Here is a 21337-nt window from a genome sequence, read left to right as displayed (position 1 = left end):
ATTGGCAAATGACTCTGTATAAAAGTAGAAAGCACTTGGGAATTTCACCACCAAGCTAGATTTAGATCAGAGTAAAGGGGCCAATCTAAATTGGTAACAGACTAGAGAGAGCTGCATGTCTAGCAGAGGGGGCATTAACCTACGGTCCAGTCCAGACCATTTCTCCCTCACCACACCCGCAGTTCCTGAGGGAGCACCCTGTGATATTTGATGACCACCCTTTAGGGGCCAGAGACAACTGACTATTTTTTAAGGCTGGTAGAATTATTTTAAGCAGGTAGAAATTGACAACATGCGTGTTCGTTTTTTGGCGGCAAGTAGATGACCTGCCTTCTCATTTCTAATTTGTAAACAGGACTCATCTCCTTTGGTTCCCTTTTGGATTGTTCATTTTTTAAAAAAATCAAATTCTGTACTACCGGCATACTAGGCTACTTATGAGAATGGAATTTTTTAAAAAATATATTTCTCTTATAGGTAATAAGCGAAACACTTCATCTTTTGGCAGGGATCAGGAAGGGAAACGCTTTTTCCAGGAAAGACAAATGTGATATTTGAGGACATTGATCTTAATAAGGATTTGTAGGAGGGTGGTGTTTAGTCTTTTCCTCCTTTGTCTTTTTCTTACACTCAGTTCTAAAAGGAGCCCTGTGACTAAATAGTTCTCTGATCATTTTTCAGAAAGAAAAACCTGGCACCCAGAGGCGTGAATGTTTTGTCCAAAGCCACAATCATACAGTGACAGAATACCAAGATTATTTCATTTCTGCTTTAAAGTCTAGGTCTTTTTTTGCCAGGGCCATCTTTAAACAAAATTCATATTTTGGTGCAACTCAATCCTGGAACGTGACAGGGAGGGAGGAAAAAGGTAAAGAAACTACACATATAATGGACGTTTCATTGTCATGACCACATTTGGACTTACTTTTCCCTTGGTTTGGGGGAAGCTCATGATTCCAGATTTTTGTAATACATCTGCCATTATCTAAGTTTTTGAAAGTCTACTAATAGTAGTAACACAGATATAAAATGCACATTTTCCCTCTCTAGATGAATTTGTTGACTAGCAACTTCTTTCTGCAAACTTGCTCTTTAAACTTCAACAGTTTCTTTAAATCTCTTCTTTGGTTTGGGACAAACCCAATGGCCTTGGATGATAAAATCATAGTTTCTTTGGGAAAAGGGTTTGTGGTCCCTTCTATTAACCTCTGACATGATTTAGCTTCATGTCAGCAGAGGCCAGTCTTTAGGGTCCAAGTACTCAATTAAAGCTTGTCCTTTTCTCAGGAGTACCCTCTTTGAACCATTAACCCCTGTGAAAGCAGATCTTTCGTGTTCTCGGAACTTCCAGGGATCCTGTGTTTTTTACAATAGCTGCATATGAATTTCTGTGGTCTGAGGTTTGCTCAAGGCCCAGGCTCTCTTTGGTTACTATGGCAACCTGCCCTCCCAACCAGCTGCCATTTCCTTTATTCCTGGCACAGAATGAGTCTTAAGCCTTTTAGATATCCCACGAGCAGAATCAAGATAAAGAACAACACACACACACACACACACACACACACACAAACCATTAACAGCTTATTCAATAAACAACTTGTTGATTTCCCTACACGAGAAGCCACGTGCAACAAAATAAGCTTTTCAGGACATCAACATCCAAGGGTTTACTGAGATCCACTAAAGCCCGTCGTCAGCCTGGCTTTAAGGAGTGGGGATTCGACTCTGCATCTCTACATCTGTGAACTGAGGGACACTTTCGGTGCTCTCAGAAGTGATGGGTGAGATGACATGTTTGAGCCGAAGGAGCATCGTGAAGAGCAGGATGAGGAGAATGGCCAGGAGGCTCAGGAATAAGCCCACATACATGTAGAGGTTGGAATACTTATCTGAGGTGGTGTCAACCTCTGTTGCCAGGGTGGGGAAATGGGCCCGGCCGGTGAGATTTCCATGGTACCTGAAATGCACCTCCGTCATCACTCAAGACTTCTGTGGGTACCTGTTTCTCTTTGCTTTCTATTGCCCTCAAGGCATTCCACAGTCACTCAGACTGTCTCTGAATACGCTGGAGGCGTTCTAACAATCTTACACAAAGCAATCACGACCTGAACCAAGTCAGTGGTGCACAAGCAAGAAAATGGTGATGTTCTAATTTGGCAATGGCCACACTCTGTCCGCCAGCCCAGCACCCCTATCCCTCAATAGGTTTTGTCAGAAATTCTTGATCATTAAAAAAATAATATATAAATAACTCTTATTTTCCACAGTCCTACTCTCATACTGATTAAAACAAATAATGGTGAAACTGCTCTATAATACTGGTATGGGCACAAGAGATCACCGAGTGTGAAATCAGGCTTTTACTCTACTTTGACGGTGGGAGAAAGGTTCTCTCTTTTACCTACGGCTCATCTAAGTGTGCACACTAATCACGTGGATTTAACTGGGTTCTTCTGTGAGGAGGCTTTCTAAATGCTTTTGTGTATTTCAGGCTCAGCATATCTGAATTTTCACCCTTCTTGTCTCTCAGAGTCTCCCCTCAGGATGGAGCTGGTAAGGTTGCTGCCCAGCTGCCACGGCTTGAGGACTGTAAGTCGAAAGAACGTGTGTTGACGTCCCTCACTGTAGGCTGGAGGGAAAGTGTTGTCAGACCTGGTAACTCTCAGAAGGAGGAGGCCTCAGAGATGCCCACAGCACTCTGTCCAGGCTCAGAAGATTTGACTCTTAAGATTCTTCAACAGATTTATACTCCTGAAAATAAAAAACAGAAACAGAAGATTCAGGTATCTAAGAGAAACAGATGGCAATTTCTTTTGGGATACAAATTAAGGGACATATTGCAAAAATGTTTGTTAAGGGCAAATTAGTTTTAAAATGATATCCCGAGTTTTCAATTTGAATGCCTTTTGCTATGTGGTAAATAGTTATTAAAGAAAGGAAAAATTCAGATCACAGTACAGCAACTAATAACTAGGCTAGATTAGGATGGTATTTTCCAAACTAATTGGTCATAAGATTTACCCAAGATACTTAATAAAATAGAGACCAAGAGCCCCAAAGTAGACTTCCTAAATCATAACCTCCACAGTAGGGGCCTGGAAACCACTCTAGAGAGTCACATATTATCGGTCTGGGGTGGGGTCCAAATACTGGTATTTTTTAAGCGCTCCCAAGTGACTCTCACATTGCAGCCAAGATGAGAACCACTGCTCTGGCTTAACCAGGAAATCCTAGTGCTGAAATAAAGAAGACCTAGGGGTGCCTGGTAGAGCATGTGACTGTTGATATCAGGGTTATGAGATCAAGCCCCACGTTGGGCATGGAGCTTACTTAAGAAAAATAAAATAAAGAATACCCAAATCTAAGGATTCATTTTTCAAACTCCAGGTCCCCCTGCCATGACTCACTTTAATGAATCATAGAATTTTTAGAAATGCAGGCTTCCCCCAATTTTGTTTTTGTGTTTTTTCTCTCTCATTTAGGTCTGTGGAGTGGGGATGTACTTTTTTAAAAAGATTTTATTTTTATTTATTTGAGAGAGAGATAGCAAGAGGGAGCAGAGCAGGAGGGAGGGGCAGAGGGAGAGGGAGACACAGGCTCCCCACTGAGCAGGGAACCCGATGCAGGGCTCAATCCTGGGACCCTGGGATCATGACCTGAGCCAAAGACAGATGCTTAACTAACTGAGCCATCCAGGTGCCCCAAGAACGTACTTTCTTTCCCCAGTATTTGTAGATCAGAAGGAATTGAGAGGGTATGTCTGTTCCAAGCAAATAACTATATCTTCCATTATTGGTAAAGACAGAGCCTTGTCTTTATTCGCAAAAACATTGCAGTGTGTGATTGGGGTCAACTACTTAATGTTGACATCTTCCAAAATGATTTAGCTTGTCATGCTGAACATGAATTTTGAATATGGATGACTAAAATAACCAATATAAACCTCTGTCACCCGTCAAGCTTCTCTGTGCAGTAGTAGTAGGAGAGAGCTGACAATATAGCCTAGTTCTGTCTCTTGTTAACATACCAGAAGAGAGTTCATAGAAATAGCTCCCACGATCACACTACTCTTACAATAATCTGGAATTGTGCCCCTAGCCTGGGAGCACTTAAAATTTGTATTCACTTGTCTGTACTATACTTTCTGTAATCAGCATTCTTAGTCTACCAATCTACTGCTCTGTCTAGCAGAGCCATCTGGTTCATAAGAAACAAGGGCGAAAAGACAGGCTATCTTCCCACTGTCTTTGGACCAAAGGTCTAGGAAACATTTTTCCACTACTTAAAGCTACATTTATTTTGATTTCTGTTTCACTAGCAAGTAGAAAAGACAATCACAGTAGATATCCTTTAGTTCCCTAGAAACACCATCTCTCAAAGGCAATGGTTCATCAGAGCAGCTTGTTACCAATGCAGATTTCAGGTCTGTTCTTGGGAGACCCTCCTCCACAAACCACTTGGTCCTTTACCTTGCTTGTTCTCTTAAATCCAGTTTTTCTCAAGGGCGTGATACATGGGTCAACTCCCCCATGTCATTTGAAATGTAGATTTCTAGGCCTCTTCTTGGGCCTCCTGAATTCTAATATCTTGGATCATGGCCCAGAAATATGCATCCTAAGCCCAAGTTTTTCAAATGATTCTTTGTACACCGAGTTTTCAAAGGTAACTGTAGGTCTTTCTCTCTAGATATCCCGGCCAAAGAACATAGCTAACCACATATCAGTGGTTTGGGGCCCTACTTAAAAAAAAAAACTATTTAAAACAGTGTTCTGGGTTGAATTGTGTCTCTCCAAAACATATGCTGAAGTCCTAACACCTTATACCGGTGAATGTGACCTCACTTCAAAATAGGGTCTTTGCAGATGTAATCAAGTTAAAATGAGGTCATTAGCTTAGCCCTCATCCAGTATGACTGGTGTCTTTATCAGAAGGGAAGACAGAGACAGAGATTGGAGTGATGTATCTGCAAGCCGAGGAATGCTGTGGGTTGCCAGCAAACACTAGAAGCTAGAAGAGCCAAGGGAGGATTCTACCCTACAGACTGCAGAGAGAACATGGCCCTGCTGATGCCTTGATTTCAGACTTCTGGCCTCCAGACCTAGGAGAATAAATTTCTGTTGTTTAAAGCCACCCTGTATGTGGTACTTTGTTTATGGCAGCCCTAGGAAACGAATACACAGAGTCATCACTCAGAGTCCCTAGTGTTTTGGAACCTCTGGGGCAGTGTTTCTCAATGTGGTCCCAGGAAGTCCCTTCATCAGAATCACTGGGAGATGCTTAGGACATGCAGATTGCAAGGTCCTATTCCTTGTTTTTTAGATCAGAATCTCTGGGGCTAGGACCCTGAAATCTACATTTGTGATAAGCTGACCACTTCGAATTTCGAAGCACACTCTGCAAGGAATGGTTTCTAGTCCCTGCTGCCCTCAGGATCCCTTAGGAAGAGGTTTGAAAATGTGTGTACCGGGTCCTTTCCCGAGAGGCTCGGATTCAGTAGGTCTGCATGGGGCATGAATGTCTGTAATGCTTAAAGCCCCACAGGTGACCTTGATCTGTAGCTGGGGCTGAGCAAGACCCCTCTCCAAATACAGGAGAGTGCTTCAAATTCAGGACTCTGATGGTCCCGGGTAGCCCACAAAGAGGAGAGAAGTGGAAGGAAAATAAACACTCACTGTTGGTGTCAGCCAAGGAGAGATGCCTCTTTAGCGTTGGAGTATCTTCTTAGTCTACTGCGGACCTCAACCATACAGATTTGCTTACTTCATAACATGCATGGAAAAAAAATAACACTCATGGACAAACATCTGTGATCAAACACCCACCAACTTTCAGATTGACAATGATTAATAATTTCCATGGATATCTACCTAGGCTCTTCCCCCATCTTGTCCTACTACTTACTGCTCCTCCCAAAATAATCAATACTCCAAATTTTGTGAATCATTACCTTGCTTTCATTTACACACACACACACACCCCTATGCCTAAACAATATGTTGTTTAGTTTTGTTTTTAACTTCATAAAAAAAAGTGTCAAACTCTTTTTATTCTGCATTCTATTACCATATGATTTTTCTACAACTTATCAAATAGGATGACAAAGGAGTCAAGTTTTGGAGACCCACATACTGGCTTTGTGGACTGTTATTGCCTTTGGACTTAACGCCATTCTCCTTAGCTTGGCATTCAAAACTGACAATGCCCTGGTCCTGGCTGACTTATATCCTTCCACTACCCTCTGTTCCCAACAAGCTAGAATGTTCACTGTCACCTACTTCCCTGCCTTCCTTTTTTATTTGACCAGTTCCTTTCATCTTTACATATCTCTGTTTGGGGAAATGCGGCCATTCTTCATGGTTCAGCTCATGAAACTGACCTTAATTTCCCACCTAAATCCTAATTTCCACATGCTCTGTATCACTCCAAGGGAGTTTACATTTGTCTAATATTGTAAATATCTATTTTATGTGTTTCCCCCCAAGTGGTAATATATAAACCCCTTGAGGATCTTTTTTCAACATTCTATCCCTTAACCTTGCTCGTGGTAGCTGTTTGATAATTATTGAATAAATGCATGGGTACGAAGAAATGTACCTAGCGCTGATAATTTGAAGAGAAGCATAGTTTTATTTTTGTTCTGCTGCTCATATACCTTGGAGAACAGCCAGAAACTCCCTTTTCTTTTCATTGCTCTTTCCCATCTCTTACTGTGCAAAGAAAACTAGATTCCTGATTATAATCTGGAATTAAGGAATAATCACTGTGTTAGAAACTGCTCTTGAATTGCTACTATCCTTTATATAATTTTAAAGGAAAACATGGGATGGGTTTATAGACTTACATTTTAGGAAGTTTAATTGTATCTATAGATGCTTTTCAGTAACAACTGATAATACATTGTCTGCTTCCTACACATTTGACCCTGAATCTTCTTCAGGTCTGAATATTTATTAAATATTTATTAGAATTCTGTAAAGCTTGGAGAAGTTGTAGAGAACAGTGATCTCATGTACAGTTGTCAATCTCTTTACACATTCTATTTGAGGTTTTGGAAAACTAATCACATATTTCTTAAAACCTCTGTAGTCTGCAGGAGACCAAACACCCTGGTGAATTCAGAGAGGTCTATTGATTTAATTTCTGAAATCCATTAAGGACTTTGAGATGAGTAAACAAAGAGTGAGGTACTGGGGAATCCCCTTTGTTACTCTGGTCCTGTACCTGTGACAACTTCTTGTAAGAGCTTTCCAAACAGGATTGCCATAGCTCCCATTGCTAACTAATTAATGGGTTGCACAGATAATGTGATTGCTCTGTTCAAAGCTCTGCACCATTTGTGAAGAAAAAGCACAGTGCAATTTCAAAAGGAATTGAAATTCTATTGCTTCTGAAGGATTTGATTTTCATGGAAAGACCCTTACACAATTTTAGTATCCTGCAGTCTTTTCTTAGAAGCTTATAAAATAATCATCAGACTCCAGTCTTTGTAAAAGTGATTGAAAGCTGTGGAGGGATAAGGAGGAGAGTGAGGGATAGGAAAAAGGGTAAGGAATTAGGGGGGGAAAGGGGAAATGAAGAGAAAGTGGGAGAATGGAAAGAAGGAAATGTGAGGAGTAAGATGATGAGGGATGTATGAATAAAAGGTGGGAGAGAATGAGTGACTACGAAGCAGAGATAGAGATAGGGATGCAGGAGAACATTGAGAAAGGAGAGAGGAGGAAAAAAAGGGGGAGGGAAGTTTGGGGGAACCACAAAGGCAAAGAGATTAATTTAATAATGGTCCAATGTCCACCATTAACTTGAACATCTGCTTCTCTTCACGTTTCTAATGTGAATCAAAATACCTACAAGCGATGTGAATGCACCTTTGGTTTTCTGATTGCATGTTTTGTCATTAACTTGGTAAATAAAACTCTTGGTAACCAAAAAAGAAAAAAAAAAGAATTGTTGTGTTTTGATCTAAACATCAAAATGCCATGTCTTTGGTAATGTTCCACATCAACATAGTATATGTAACCTCAGAGGTAACATAATGTGCCCACCCAGATCATGAAGGGAATGTGGAGCTTTCTCCATCCATTCCTGAAAGGGATCCCTTGGGCAAAGCTTGTTCCTAATAAGAGCAACAAAGTTCTGCCTGGACCACCTAAATCAGTTCCATATTTATTCAGCAAAGCTTTGGGTACCCACCAATTACCAGGCACTTGGCTAAGTGCTCAGGATATAGAAATGGACCCGGACCTCACAGTTGGTCCTGAAGGAGCTCCTAGTAGTTACTTTTGCTTTGTTATTTAACATGATAACGTTCTGGGAACAATTCGCCTGGTAACTTTGCATTTTTCTGCAATTCCACCAGATAGGTAAGGAAAATGGTCAGTGGAACAATTCAGAGCCCAAATGATCAATTGCAACAGCTTGCAGGAGTGAACGCAGGCATTCCGTTTCGTATTTATCTGCCCAGTGTGAGGGTGAGAAAACTAAGGGAGGGAGAAGCTGTTAAGAGTATCTAGTTTCACATCAGCCCCATGAAAAAAACAATTCCAGCAGCATTGCTTCTTCAATGGCTAGAGCCATTAAGTAATAAGCTTTCTCAAGTGGGAGTTGCTGTATCTTCTGCTGCAGATGGTGCCTATTTGTCACACCTGCCGATAAATAAGATAATGCCGCTTATTTCACCGTGAATAACATCATAATATTTCCAAATCTCTCTTACCTTTCCTGGCTTACGGGATGAATGGGGTTGGCCATTTAAGAATCTCTTTTGAAGGTTGCACCGACAGGCAACTTGTTCGGGAACACCTCTGGCATATCTGGAAAATAGAATGCAAGCCTCATTTTGCCAGAGAAGCAGGACAACGTTCGTGCAAAGTACGCTTTCTCTCTCAGTCTCCTCAAGAGTCAGACCTTTCCAGCGCAAACCCAGAAAAGCACCTTGCATTAGTTACTTAAAATGCCAGTTGCCACTTACAGCTTCAGAGCGAAGTTTCAGATGCCTGCTCCTTATAAACCCCAAAGAGCCAAGAGGAGTGCCTGTGTGGATGTGCACATACCGTCTGGAACACTTGAATGCAAGCAGTCTGAACACTTAAGTCCCCAGGTCCTCTTTCCGCAGGCAACAGTTTAGAGTATGCGGGAAAGGTAGTGAATCAGCTTTGCTCTGCCTTGGCGGTTTGTGCCACGGAGAGGGAGGAGATAAGAGAGAAGCTGAGAAGCAAAGTTTGTATAAGCCTTACACTTTAACCCCTTCGAGCCTCCCTCACACAGCTGTAGGATTAGCGAAGACTCCCTGTCTTTGTCAAAGCTTCTCCATGTGTCATTTAAGAGGATCAGAGGTCTTGCTCAAATCAGGAGGTTTTTCATCCAAGGTCTGATAGTAATAGATGCTTAGAATTGAAACCAAGCATGCCGGCATGTAGTGGGATTTAAATGATTTCATCTTTGCAAACAGAGTGGATGCAGAGGTGGGTTCCCAGGTTCCGGAAACTTTTTTTTTTTTTTTTTTTGCACCAACTGAATACTTTTATTTTGAATTCTTATGGAAATGTAACATCAGTTTTGGAATCTAGGTCTGAGTTTCTCGTTGGAGGTCTAAGCAAGTGCAGAATATCTTTATAGAAAGTGTATGTGTCCCGGGTATGTGTTCTATTATAAATGGCATGTCCACCTGTACTTGAAATGGTTCTACTGTGTTATAGATACTATGGCAGGAGGAAGGGGATTAACATTTCTTGGGTGCCTACTCTGTTCAAGTGATTCATCTACAGAACTTCACTGAACCTTCACAATAGCCCTATGACCTGGGTATTATTATCCTCACTTTACAAATTAGGAAACTGAGGCTCAAGGAGGAAGTATCTTGTGCAATTTAGTAAGCTGGGAGCAAGTATTTGACAACAAGGCAGCATGATCTCAAATTCTCTGCTCTTTAAGCAGTGGTTCTTAAACCCTTGTGGGTCTTGGATTCCTCTGAGAACCTAATCAAAGCTGTGGACCTCCCCCCGCCTCAAAAATAGGCATAGAATTTCCATGCTCCATGGCCCACGGGTTAAGAGCAGCCAAATGGGCCTCATGTCACTTTTCCAATATTATAACATTAGTGCATTGTTCGTTCAACAACTCATGGTCATCAGCAATTTTTACTACAAAATTGGTAATAATAGTATACAATAATAATAGTATAATAATGGTAGTATATAATAATAGTGTTATGCCAGTCTTTAAGAAATTACTGCAGTGCTTTCCCCTTAATCCCCAAATTCTCCTAACACGCCTTGCATCTTCTGTATTTTCCTCATTCTGGGGGTTATGGTGGGTGGAGTCTCCCCTTCAAATACTTTTTTTTTTAAAGGATTTTATTTATTTGTCAGAGAGAGAGAAAGAGAGCATCAGGCAGAGGGACAAGCAGACTCCCCACTGAGCAAGGAACCTGACGTTGGGCTCCATCCCAGGACCCTGGGATCATGACCTGAGCTGAAGGCAGATGCTTAACTGACTGAGCCACACAGGCATCCCCCCCCCTCAAATCCTTAACATTTTATTGGCATAATCTAATACCTTATGGACTCCGCTGGGGTTGCTCAAACTGGAGTGGTATGCTCAAGACTCATGAAATTAAAGGGTAAACATAATGCATTTTTCTGGAGGATTAATTTTACTTGAAACTTCAGCAGGGAGGACCTAGGTAATTTGAGCGATAATTTGCGATACAGTTTTTATGAAAATAAACACATATTGTAGAACAAAATACACATTTGGTAAGCATTTTTACAATCAAGTGTGAGACTTAAGAGAAATTTTGCACTTAGGGTGGGACCTCTTCAGGCTACCCATCTTCTCCATAGAAACATGTTCATTCTATTCTGCCATCTGGGGTATTTCAGTGGAGAACATTGAAGGTTATAGTGTAACAAATACACCATGGATTTTGAAGTCAGATGGACCTGGATTTCAGCCTCAGCTTTCATCTGTATTTTCGGGGCTACCTTGAAAAAGCCAATAAATTTCTTTGAGACTAAGTTTTCTCATGTATAAAGGTCAGAAAGACTCTCATCACGAGAATGATATGAAGAATTATCTCTGAAGCAAGCCCTACATGTTAGATGCTCTGAAGAGAATAAGGCTACTTGGATACCAGGTTTCGCCAAGGAACAGTCTAATTTTTCTTTCCTAATTAGAACAAAATAAGCCCTAGGTAACATGATATTATTGAAAGTCAAGTTTCCAGGGAGACATAAAAGGTTCCCCTATCTCAGATCATCATATACAGAATTTATAGAGGAAATGTTCCAGAACAGATTCCAATAAATGAAAAGAAGCCCGATTGTGGAGGAGAGTGGGAAGGAAAACTCGTGAAAACATTTCTTTAGAGAGATCTGTTGCCAGGCTAAGGCTTCACACCACCTTCCGCAGGAGTGCTTGGATATGTGACATGTTACCTCTTCGACTTCAACCCTAGTGAGAGGGTGTTTCACCGGACCATGCAGAGAGCTTGACATTTGTTCCCTGCAGTAGAGGCAGAGAATTAGGGCTGTCCTCCATTCTGAGAAAGCTAATGTGGCCCTTGGGAGGAGGCCAGGGTTCGCTGTGTTGGGATTGGCTGACATTCCCAGGATTTGTCGGGGCAAGGGATGTTTGAGTGTTTCCTGGAAACCAAATGGGGGGTCATGCAAAAGAGAGAGCCAAGCTGGGGTCACCCTGGACCCTGTCTAATAGAACCACCTAGAGGAGTGGAGAAACCCCAGCAAAAAATAGCTGGAGATAGCAGTCACATTCTCAGGGGCTGAGGAAGGAGTTGTAAACTATGAACCTGAATAGAGATGCATCAACCCAGGTCTCCCAAATTGTATGAGAGGAATTCTTAGGGATGGGGGCCTTTAAAGAACCCAAAGAAGAGCCAGAGACCCAGAAAGTGGGAAGCCATTCATTCTACCAAGGAAGAATTGACTAATCCCTTTACTGTCTTCTCTGTTCCTGCTCTGCCCTGGTGAGGGTCCAAATAGGAGTTGGCAAGTGGAGAGAAAAAGAAGAAAACCCAACAAGACCCTCCTTCTCCAAAGGCAGGTGGCCATGACCTATACGCCTTAGCATGGGGTAGGAAGGGGAACCTTATCTCTCAGTGAGCCTGAAGAATTTGATTCATATCTCGGACTGAATATGTCCTGATTACCAAACCAAGTTCATGTTTTGTGACTTCGAGTGATCTGGCGACTGTTGATTCTCAAAGAAATGAACAGAAAAGTCATGTGGTCTGCCCAAATTTCCATCCAAGGAAAAAATTTACCCTAATGGAGTACATTTTCTTTGCACACTGGGAGACAAAATAAAGTTGTTTCTTGAACTTATCATAAGTTACACTTTAAAAAATATTGATTGGATTAGTTAATTCATTCTTTCATTCAATGAACATCTGAGTGCACATTTTGTGGCAGACATCGGGTTAGAAATAGGACACACAGTGAAATGAAAATTGGTCCTCACCTTCAGACTGCTAATTGTCTATGGCAGGGGTCAGCAAATTTTTCTGTAAAGAGCCAGATAGTAAATATTTTAGGCTTTATGGGACACTAAAAATCCTGTTGTATATTCCTCTTTTTTGAACCAATTCTGTAAAAAATGCCAAAACCATTCTTGAAGGCTATACAAAAAAAGGTCATGGATCAGATTTCGCACATAAGCCCTAGTCTGCCGGCTCCTCATGTGTGCAAGAAACAAATTTTTAAAAACTTCCAATTACCATACATACATTATAATTGAAGTTGTGTTTCATGAACTTGGGGAAGAGATGCAGAAGAGCATTGCCTGACTCTGATTGGGGAATCGGGGCTTTCTGAAAGCAGCAACATCAATTTAGGACCTGAAGGATGAGTAGGAGTTAGGGTAAAAGGAGGTGAGTGGTATTCTAAGCAGAGGGAGCTGCCTATATAGAAACACCAAAGCTTGACAGAGTTTGGTTTGCTTTAGAAACTAGAGAAAGGAATAATGAAGCTTGCAGAGGTTAAGCAGTTTGATCAAGGTCACACAACTAGTAAGTGATGGAGCCTAATCTCTTAGCCTAGCTGTGTCTGACGCTAAACCCATGCTCTTAGCCACTGTAGTGTACTCTTGCCCTGGTATGGAAGCTATGCCTAAGGTCCCTTCCTAATATTTCCAAATCAGCAGCTCTGTCTGGCTCACTTCTGATTCCCCTGGGGGTGAAAATGTCAAAGCTCCAAAAGGATTTATTATAGGTCTTAAAAATAAGACAGTTTGTCAATAATGTCAGGTTGTCTTGATTAGAACCCTAGTGCTCCCCATTAAAAATAACACTTCCACCCAATCAAACCTAGTACATTGCTCAAATTCAGAGTTTGCTCATTTTATCCTTAAGGGAATGTGTTTTTTGTTTTGTTTTGTTTGTTTTTTGTTGTTTTTTTCTGGTAACTAAGCTTTAGCACAGAGATAATATAATTTCTTACCTTCTTGTTACATATTTAGGCATTTAGAAGGGATAGTACTATCTGGCTTGGACTACATATGGCGACTGGTGCAAGTACTGCTCCTACCTTCATCGCTCACGTGGATGACCTTGGACATGTGAATTTTCTGAGCACAGATTAAATCTGTCAATTTTGTGTTAATTGCTTGGTGGGTTTTTATTGAGGTAGCCATGCAGCAACTATTCTCTGAAAATGCTCACCTTAGAGCCTCCCATGTCACCCGGACAGTTAGAATAATAGGGTTTAGAACCAGGAGGAATGACAATGGGTAAGGCTCAGCCTTGCTGTTGTGGGCATTTCAGTGGTCAGTGGTTCTTAACCAGGGCTATGCTTTATTACCTAGGGAGCTCTTCCAAAATACAGAATGTTGGCTCTATCCCAGATCTTCTGCATGGCTGAGAACTGAGAATATGTATTTTCTGAAGATTTATTTATTTATTTGAGAGAGAGAGAGAGAGAGAGAGATGGAGCATGAGCAGGGGGAGGGGCAGAGGGAGAGGGGAAGCAGACTCCCTATGGAGCAGGGAGCCCAACTCATTTGGGGCTCAATCTTGTGACCCTGAGATCATGATCTGAGCCAAAACCAAGAGTGGGATGCTGAACTGACTGAGCCACCCAGGCACCCAGAGAATATGTATTTTTAACAAGCTCCTCAGGTTAAGAACCACTGCCCTGGGGGGAAAAGACAAGTAGTTGCCTAATGAACTGATTGTACTAAAACTTTATCAGACACCTTGGTCTATACATAGAAAATCTGCTTATTTTTTAAAAAAGATTTTATTTATTTATTTGAGAAAGAGTAAGGAAGAGAGAGAGTACAAGTAGGGGCAGAGGGAGAGGAACAAGCAGACTCCCCACTGAGCAGGAATCTTGATGCAGGGCTCAATCCCAGGACCTTGGGATCATGACCTGAGCTGAAGGCAGATACTTAACTGACTGAGCCACCTAGGTGCCCCAAATCTGCTTATTTTTCTACAGAAATAGAAAAAAAAATCCTAAAATTCATATAGAACCACAAAATACCATGACTAGCCCAAATGATCTTGAGAAACAAGAACAAAGCAGGACGTATCACTCTTCCTGATTTCAAACTATATTACAAAGCTATAGTAATTAAAACAGTACAGTACTGTCATAAAAACAGACACATAGACCAATGGAATGTAACCAAGAGCTTAGGACAAAACCCATATATATATGGTTAACTTATATTTGACATGGGAGCCAAGAATACTCAATGGAAGAAAGATAGCCTCTTCAATAAATGGGGTTGGGAAAATGAAATTCATATACAAAAGAATAAAATGTCCATATACCATTCACAAAAGTAACTTGAAATGGACTAAATACTTAAATGTAAGACCTGACAACTCTAGAAGAAAACATAAAGAAAAAGCTCCTTGATATTGGTCTTGGCAAAGTCTTTTTGGATATGACACAAAATGCCCAAGCAACAAAATAAAAGCAGAAATAAACAAGTGGGACAACATCAAACTAAAAAGCTTCTGCACAGAAAAAGAAATGACTAACAGAATGGAAAGGCAACCTACAGGATAGGAGAAAATATTTTTCAGACCGTGTATCTTATAGGAGGTTAATATCTGAAATATATACACGGCTTACACAACTTATGGGAAAAACAAACAAGTTATCCAATTAAAAATGGGCAAAGGACCTGAAGGGACATTTTTCCACAGAAGATATAGAAATGACCAACAGACATATGAAAATGTGTTCCACATCACTCATCATCAGGGAAATGCAAATCAAAACAACAATGAGCTATCACCCCACACCTATTAGAATGGCTATTATCAAAGGACAAGAGAAAAGTGCTAGTGAGGACGTGGAGACAAGGAAACCCTCTTGCACTTTTGGTGGGAATCTAAACTGTGCAGCCTCCACAGAAAACAGTACAGCAGGTTCCTCCAAAAACTAAAGATACAAGTACCATATGATTCAGCAATCCCATTTCTGGGTATATATTCAAACAAAAAGAAATTACTGTATTGATTTGCACCCCCAGGTTTTTTGCATCATTATTTACAACAATAAAGATGTGAAAATGACGTAAGTGTTGACAGATGAATGGATATCTATATCTATATATGAAATGGAATATTGTTCAGCCGTAAAAAGGACATAATCTTGCCATTTGCAAAAACATAATGGCCTTCAGGCCATTATACTAAGTGAAATTAATCAGAGGAAGACAAATACTGTACGATATCACTTATACATAGAATCTTAAAAAAAAATGAAATAGAAACATAGACGGGTGGGTGGCTGTCAATGTGGGCCAGTGAGGAAAGTGAGTGACAGTGGTCAAAGGGCACAAATTTCCAGGTAGAAGATGAATTAGTCCTGGGGATGTAATGTACAGCATGGTGACTATAATGAACAACACTGTATGTGTATACTTAAGAGCTGCTAAGAATGCATCTTAAAAGTTCTCACCAGCAAACTATGTGAGGTCATAACTACATAAAGTAACGGACATGTTAACTAACCTTATAGTGGTGATCATTTTGCAATATATATACCTATCAAGTCATCATGTTGTACACCTTAAACTTACACATGTTATATGTCAACTATATCTTAAAGAAGCTAGAAAAGAAAAGAAAATTCTGCTTAAGAAAGGGGTATATGGAAGTTTACGGTTGTAATGTTTCAGTATCCTGTATCATGGGCTTTTGGTACTAAATCAGGTGGATGCCAATGCAGCAATGAGTATGATGCTCTTGAGTGCTGTACTCCAGAAGAAATGAGATGAATAGCACAGTGAGAGCTCAGATTGTAATGAAAGCAAGTTTATGTATTTTAATAAGTTAAAGATGGAAGACAGATGACATGCATATGTTGCCTGTACATCCCAAAGCAACAAAGGAATATAAAAGATGTAATTTCACGATGATGAAGAGAATGGGTGAAAAAGGCCATCAGTGGATAAAAGATGGATGAATGCTGGAAAACAGATGGAGGAGTGGTGACAGATGAAGCCACAGCTTAGGATACTTGCAAAGTGGTGGGATGGTGAAAGAGAAAGGTTTTCTTTTCTGCATAAATGCTGGGTTTGAAGAAGAGAATGAGTGAGGTGTGAAGCAGCAGTGGGGAGAATAAATTAAATCATTTTTTAAAATAGAGCTGATTTTCCCTATCCCCTCTCCACTCCGGTGGGCAGAATGCCTTCCTCCATGACCTCCCAAAGATGGGAATATTATTCTTTAAAGATATTGGGAGGTCCAAGAGAAAAGTATTCAACATTTTTTAAAGATTTTATTTATTTATTTGACAGAGAGAGATCACAAGTAGTCAGAGAGGCAGGCAGAGAGAGAGAGGGAGAAGCAGGCTCCTTGCTGAGCAGAGAGCCCAATGCGGGGCTCGATCCCAGGACCCTGAGATCATGACCTGAGCTGAAGGCAGCGGCTTAACCCACTGAGCCACCCAGGTGCCCAGTATTCAACATTTTTGCACTTAGGAATCCTCCCAACAAAATAGTTAGCTCTGTATTCATGTATATGAAGCTTTCAATCACTTTTTCATTGCCTCATTTCTCCCATGTGAACAACAACAAAAAATCAATGACCACCAGATATTTGAGGAAAGCTTTCAAAGTTAAATTTGATAAACAAATAGGAAAAAAAAATACAGGATCCTTGAGAGAGAGAGAGAAAAAAAACAAAGAGAGGCAAACACTCTAATTAGTATACTAAGAGAGTTTCAAGAAAACATTTCGTTTATGTAAGAGGAATAGGATATTTGAAAATAAATGATCAGAGAAAAGGAAAGTTCTCTTGAAATAAAAATATCATTTCTGAGATAAAATTCAAGGGAAGAGCTGGAAGATAGAGTTGAGGAAATATCAAAGAAAGTAACACAAAAAAAGACTAAAAAAAGTAAAATGAGCTAGGGAAAAAAATGATCCATAGAGGGTAAACCTGGGAGATCCAACTTTTGACTAAAAGGAATTCAAGAGAGAATAAAACAGAATGATCAAAGAAATGAAACAAGAGATTTTTTTCAGAGTATATTTTTGTGGAATTTCAGAATGCAAAGTATAGAGACATTCTCAAAGCTTTCACAAAGAAAAACAGGTAACCTAGGAAGAAATGAGAATGATATTGACATAGGATTTCTTTTTTTAAAAAAATATTTAGTTTGGAGAAAGAGTGCATGTTGGGGAGGAGCATAGGGGGAGGGAGAAGAAGGGGGAAAGAATCCCAAGTATGCTGAACACGAACCCTGGAACCTGGAGCCAAAGGTGGGACTCAATCCTTCTTCCCAGAGATCATGACCTGAGGTGAAACCAAGAATTGGATGCTCAACTGACTGAGACACCCAGGCGCCCCGACATAGGATTTCTTATCAGAAATTTCACAGATGAGACAACGTAGGCGCAAAGCCTTCATATTCTAAAGAAAATGACTTTCAAGGTGCCTGGCTGGCTCAGTCAGGAGAGCATATGACTCTTGATCTCAGGGTTGTGAGTTCAAGCCCCACATTGGGTGTAGTGATTACTTAAAAATAAAATCTTTTAAAAAAAGAAAAAAAAAGAAAATGATTTTCTTCAGCACAGCATGCTATAACCAGTTAAATTATCAGTCAAGTGTGAGTAGAATAAAAGCATTTCAGATACAGATGTCTTCTGGAATTAATCTGCAGCAAATACTTTCAAAGGAAATTGAGGATTTAGTCCAGGAAAAAAAACCAAGGGAGGAAGACATCAATCAACTCTTGAAGAGTGGCTCCGACCCAGGAAGCAATGAAATTCCAGGATGGTAGCTGTGAAGTAAGTCTAGAGAGAAAATGGCCCACAGTGGAGTCTGTAGTTGAAGGCCTGTGGGAAGGAAGTTTCCAGAAAAGAGTTTCCATTTATTGGTTGTGATGGAGACTTTGAAAAGAAATCAACAACCAAACTGAAAATGTAATGCAGGCAGATAAAATAAGGTGGGAAAAAAAAGCTACTAGAAACTCCAGAAAAAAATAAAAAAGCTCGATAAGAAAGGAAATATAACCTAGTTCTTGGCCCTGAGGTAAATGCTATGTACATAGTCAGGACAAAGTACACACTGATGACTGACTTTAAATTTCAGATTAACCTACAGACAAAGCACAGAAGACTTAATTACGATTATAGAAAGAGTGCAAAAGAAACATACAGGCAGGGGCACCTGGGTGGCTGTCAGTTGAGTGCCTGCCTTCGGCTCAGGTCATGATCCCAGGGTCCTGGGATCAAGCCTTACATTGGGGAGGGGGGAGGTCCCTGCTCAGGAGGGAACCTGCTTCTCCCTCTCCCTCTGTGCTGCTTCCTCTGCTTGTGCTCTCTTTCTCTGTCAAATAAATAAATAAATAAAATCTTAAAAAAGAAACATATAGGCATACCTTGTTTTATTGTGCTTTGCAAATATTGCTTTTTTTTTTTTTTTAACAAATTGAAGGTTTGTGGCAACCTTGTGATGAACAGTTCTATTGGCACCGTTTTTCCAACAGCATTTGTTCACTTCTCATCTCTATGTCACATTTTGGTACTTCTCACAGTATTTTTTGATACCAAAGAAAACTATATTTTAGTAAAATAATAACTTTAAAAAAATTTAATTGATGACAATCATTAGGAAAACTTTAATCCAAACAAATATCTATAATTCCATTTCAGTTATTTTTATCTTTCAGACTTGGGATGATGGTTTAAGAAAGATTGCTCAAGCATGGACAACAAGTGCAAATTTGAACACAACACCTATTTAGCAAAATCATATGAATGCCATCCAACTTTTCAATATGTTGGAGAAAATATCTGGTTATGTGGATTTAGCATATGTGCACTGAAATTCTCACAATATTTTATTTTATTTTTTTTAAAGTAGGCTCCACTCCCAGGTGGAGTCCAACACGGGACTTATACTCACAGCCTTGAGATCAGGACCTGAGCCAAGATCAAGAGTCGCATGCTTAATCAGCTGAGCCACCGAGGCTCCCCCTCATAATATTTTAAACATTTTCTTTATTATCATATTTGTTATGGTGATCTGTGATCAGTGATCTTTGATGTTACTGTTATAACTGGTTTGGGCCACCCTGAACTGTGCCCATTTAAGACAGGGAACTTAACTGATAAATGTTGTGTGTGTTCCGACTGCTCCACTGACTGGCTGTTCCCCAGTCTCTCTCTCCTTGGGCCTCTCTATTCTCTGAGACACAACAATATTGAAATTAAGCCAACTGATAACACTACAATGGCCTCTAAGTGTCCAACTGAAAGGAAGAGTCAATCGATACAACAAATTATATTGTTGTCTTATTTTAGGAAATTGCCATGATCATCCCAACCTTTAGCAACCACCACCTTGGTCAGTCAGCAGCTGTCAGCATCGAGGAAAGACTCTCTACCAGCAAAATGACGATGACTACCTGAAAGTGTCAATGATGGGACGCCTGGGTGACTCAGTCGGTTAAACATCTAACTTGATGTTGGCTCAGGTCCTGATCTCAGGGTCATGAGCTTGAGACCCACATCAGCTCCAGACTGGACACAGAGCCTGCTTAAGATTCTCCTTCTCCCTCTTCCCCTCCCCCCAACACCCTCCTTCCCTTCTCTTAAAAAAGAAAAAAAAAAGGAAAGGAAAGAAAGCTCCAATGATGTTTAGCACTTTTTAGCACCAAGGTATTTTTAAAATTAAGGTATGTACATTTTTTCTAGACATAATGCTATTACACACTTGGTAGACAATGGTATACCTTAAATACAACTTTCACATGCACTGGGAAGCCAAAAATTTATCTGACTCTCTTTATTGTGCCATTTGCTTTCTTGCCATGGCCTGGAACTGAACTTGCAATATCGCTGAGCGATGCTTGTAACAGACGAACACATTAGGAAGGTAAAAGGAAGAGAATGGAAGACACATATAATAAAGACATTGCACCCATAATATGTGAGATTCAAATCAACTGAGAGAGGAATCAAAATAATTATGTAACTCTATTATATGAATGGGGGATGAAAGAGAATGATATAAATGAGACCGGTGGTAGAGGCATTTTATGTAGGGATAGGAAGAGGTAACTACAAAACAGCAGAATGGGTAAATGAGGTTATCCTGGAGGGCATGACTATGGGATGTGGCATAGTGGACCAGAAGCCTGTTGCTTTGCATCAGAGACCCTCCTGTCTTCTCTTAGGTTTTAGCCCTGTTTGTGTATTACTTTGATAAATACCTATTAGTTATGTAAGAAATTATGCTATCTTTTTTTCAGGTTTTTGTTTAGTGAAGATGGTCACCATGGAGAGTGGGATTTAGGTCAGGGGAAAAAACCAATTAACAAGCATCTATGGAACAATTATGATGGGCCCAGCACCCTGCTAGGTGCTGGAAGGAGCTCTAAGAATACTGAAGACAGGGCGCCTGGGTGGCTCAGTGGGTTAAAGCCTCTGCCTTCGGCTCAGGTCATGATCCCAGGGTACTGGAATGGAGCCCCGCCTCGGGCTCTCTGCTCAGCGGGGAGCCTGCTTCCTCCCCTCTCTCTCTGCCTACCTCTCTGCCTACTTGTGATCTGTCTGTCAAATAAATTAAAAAAAAAAAAAAAAAGAATACTGAAGACACAGTCTCTGTCCAGAAGAAACTTCTACTCTGGTGGGGCAAAACAAATCAGTTCATAAAACAATCAGGGAATGATTATACATAGTAAAATGCTGGATTGTTATGATGCTAAATTATGCCCACTACTATGGCAAGGGGAAGATGAAAGTTGTTTAGACTGAAATTGACAAAGGCTTCAGGTAGTACTGGGGCTTGTTTCTGGCCTTGAATAATAGAAAAGATAGCAATCGATCTAGAAGGGAAGGGTCTTAGAGGAGG

At 40.5% G+C, this 21337-nt stretch overlaps 1 protein-coding gene across 1 annotated transcript; it reads right to left on the bottom strand.

Annotated features, from left to right (window-relative positions):
- Positions 1-1704: 1704 nt before the first annotated feature.
- SERTM2 (serine rich and transmembrane domain containing 2) lies at positions 1705-1977 on the bottom strand (the record flags this gene model as incomplete). Its single annotated transcript, XM_080795794.1, has 1 exon — positions 1705-1977. One exon carries the CDS (start codon positions 1975-1977, stop codon positions 1705-1707), a length of 273 nt encoding a protein of 90 aa, XP_080651920.1.
- Between the last annotated feature and the right edge of the window lie 19360 nt (positions 1978-21337).

Source organism: Martes martes, assembly GCF_963455335.1.
Source record: "Martes martes genome assembly, chromosome: X".
In the NCBI taxonomy this organism is placed as follows: Eukaryota; Metazoa; Chordata; class Mammalia; order Carnivora; family Mustelidae; genus Martes; species Martes martes.
This window is presented reverse-complemented; position numbering and strand designations above follow the sequence as displayed.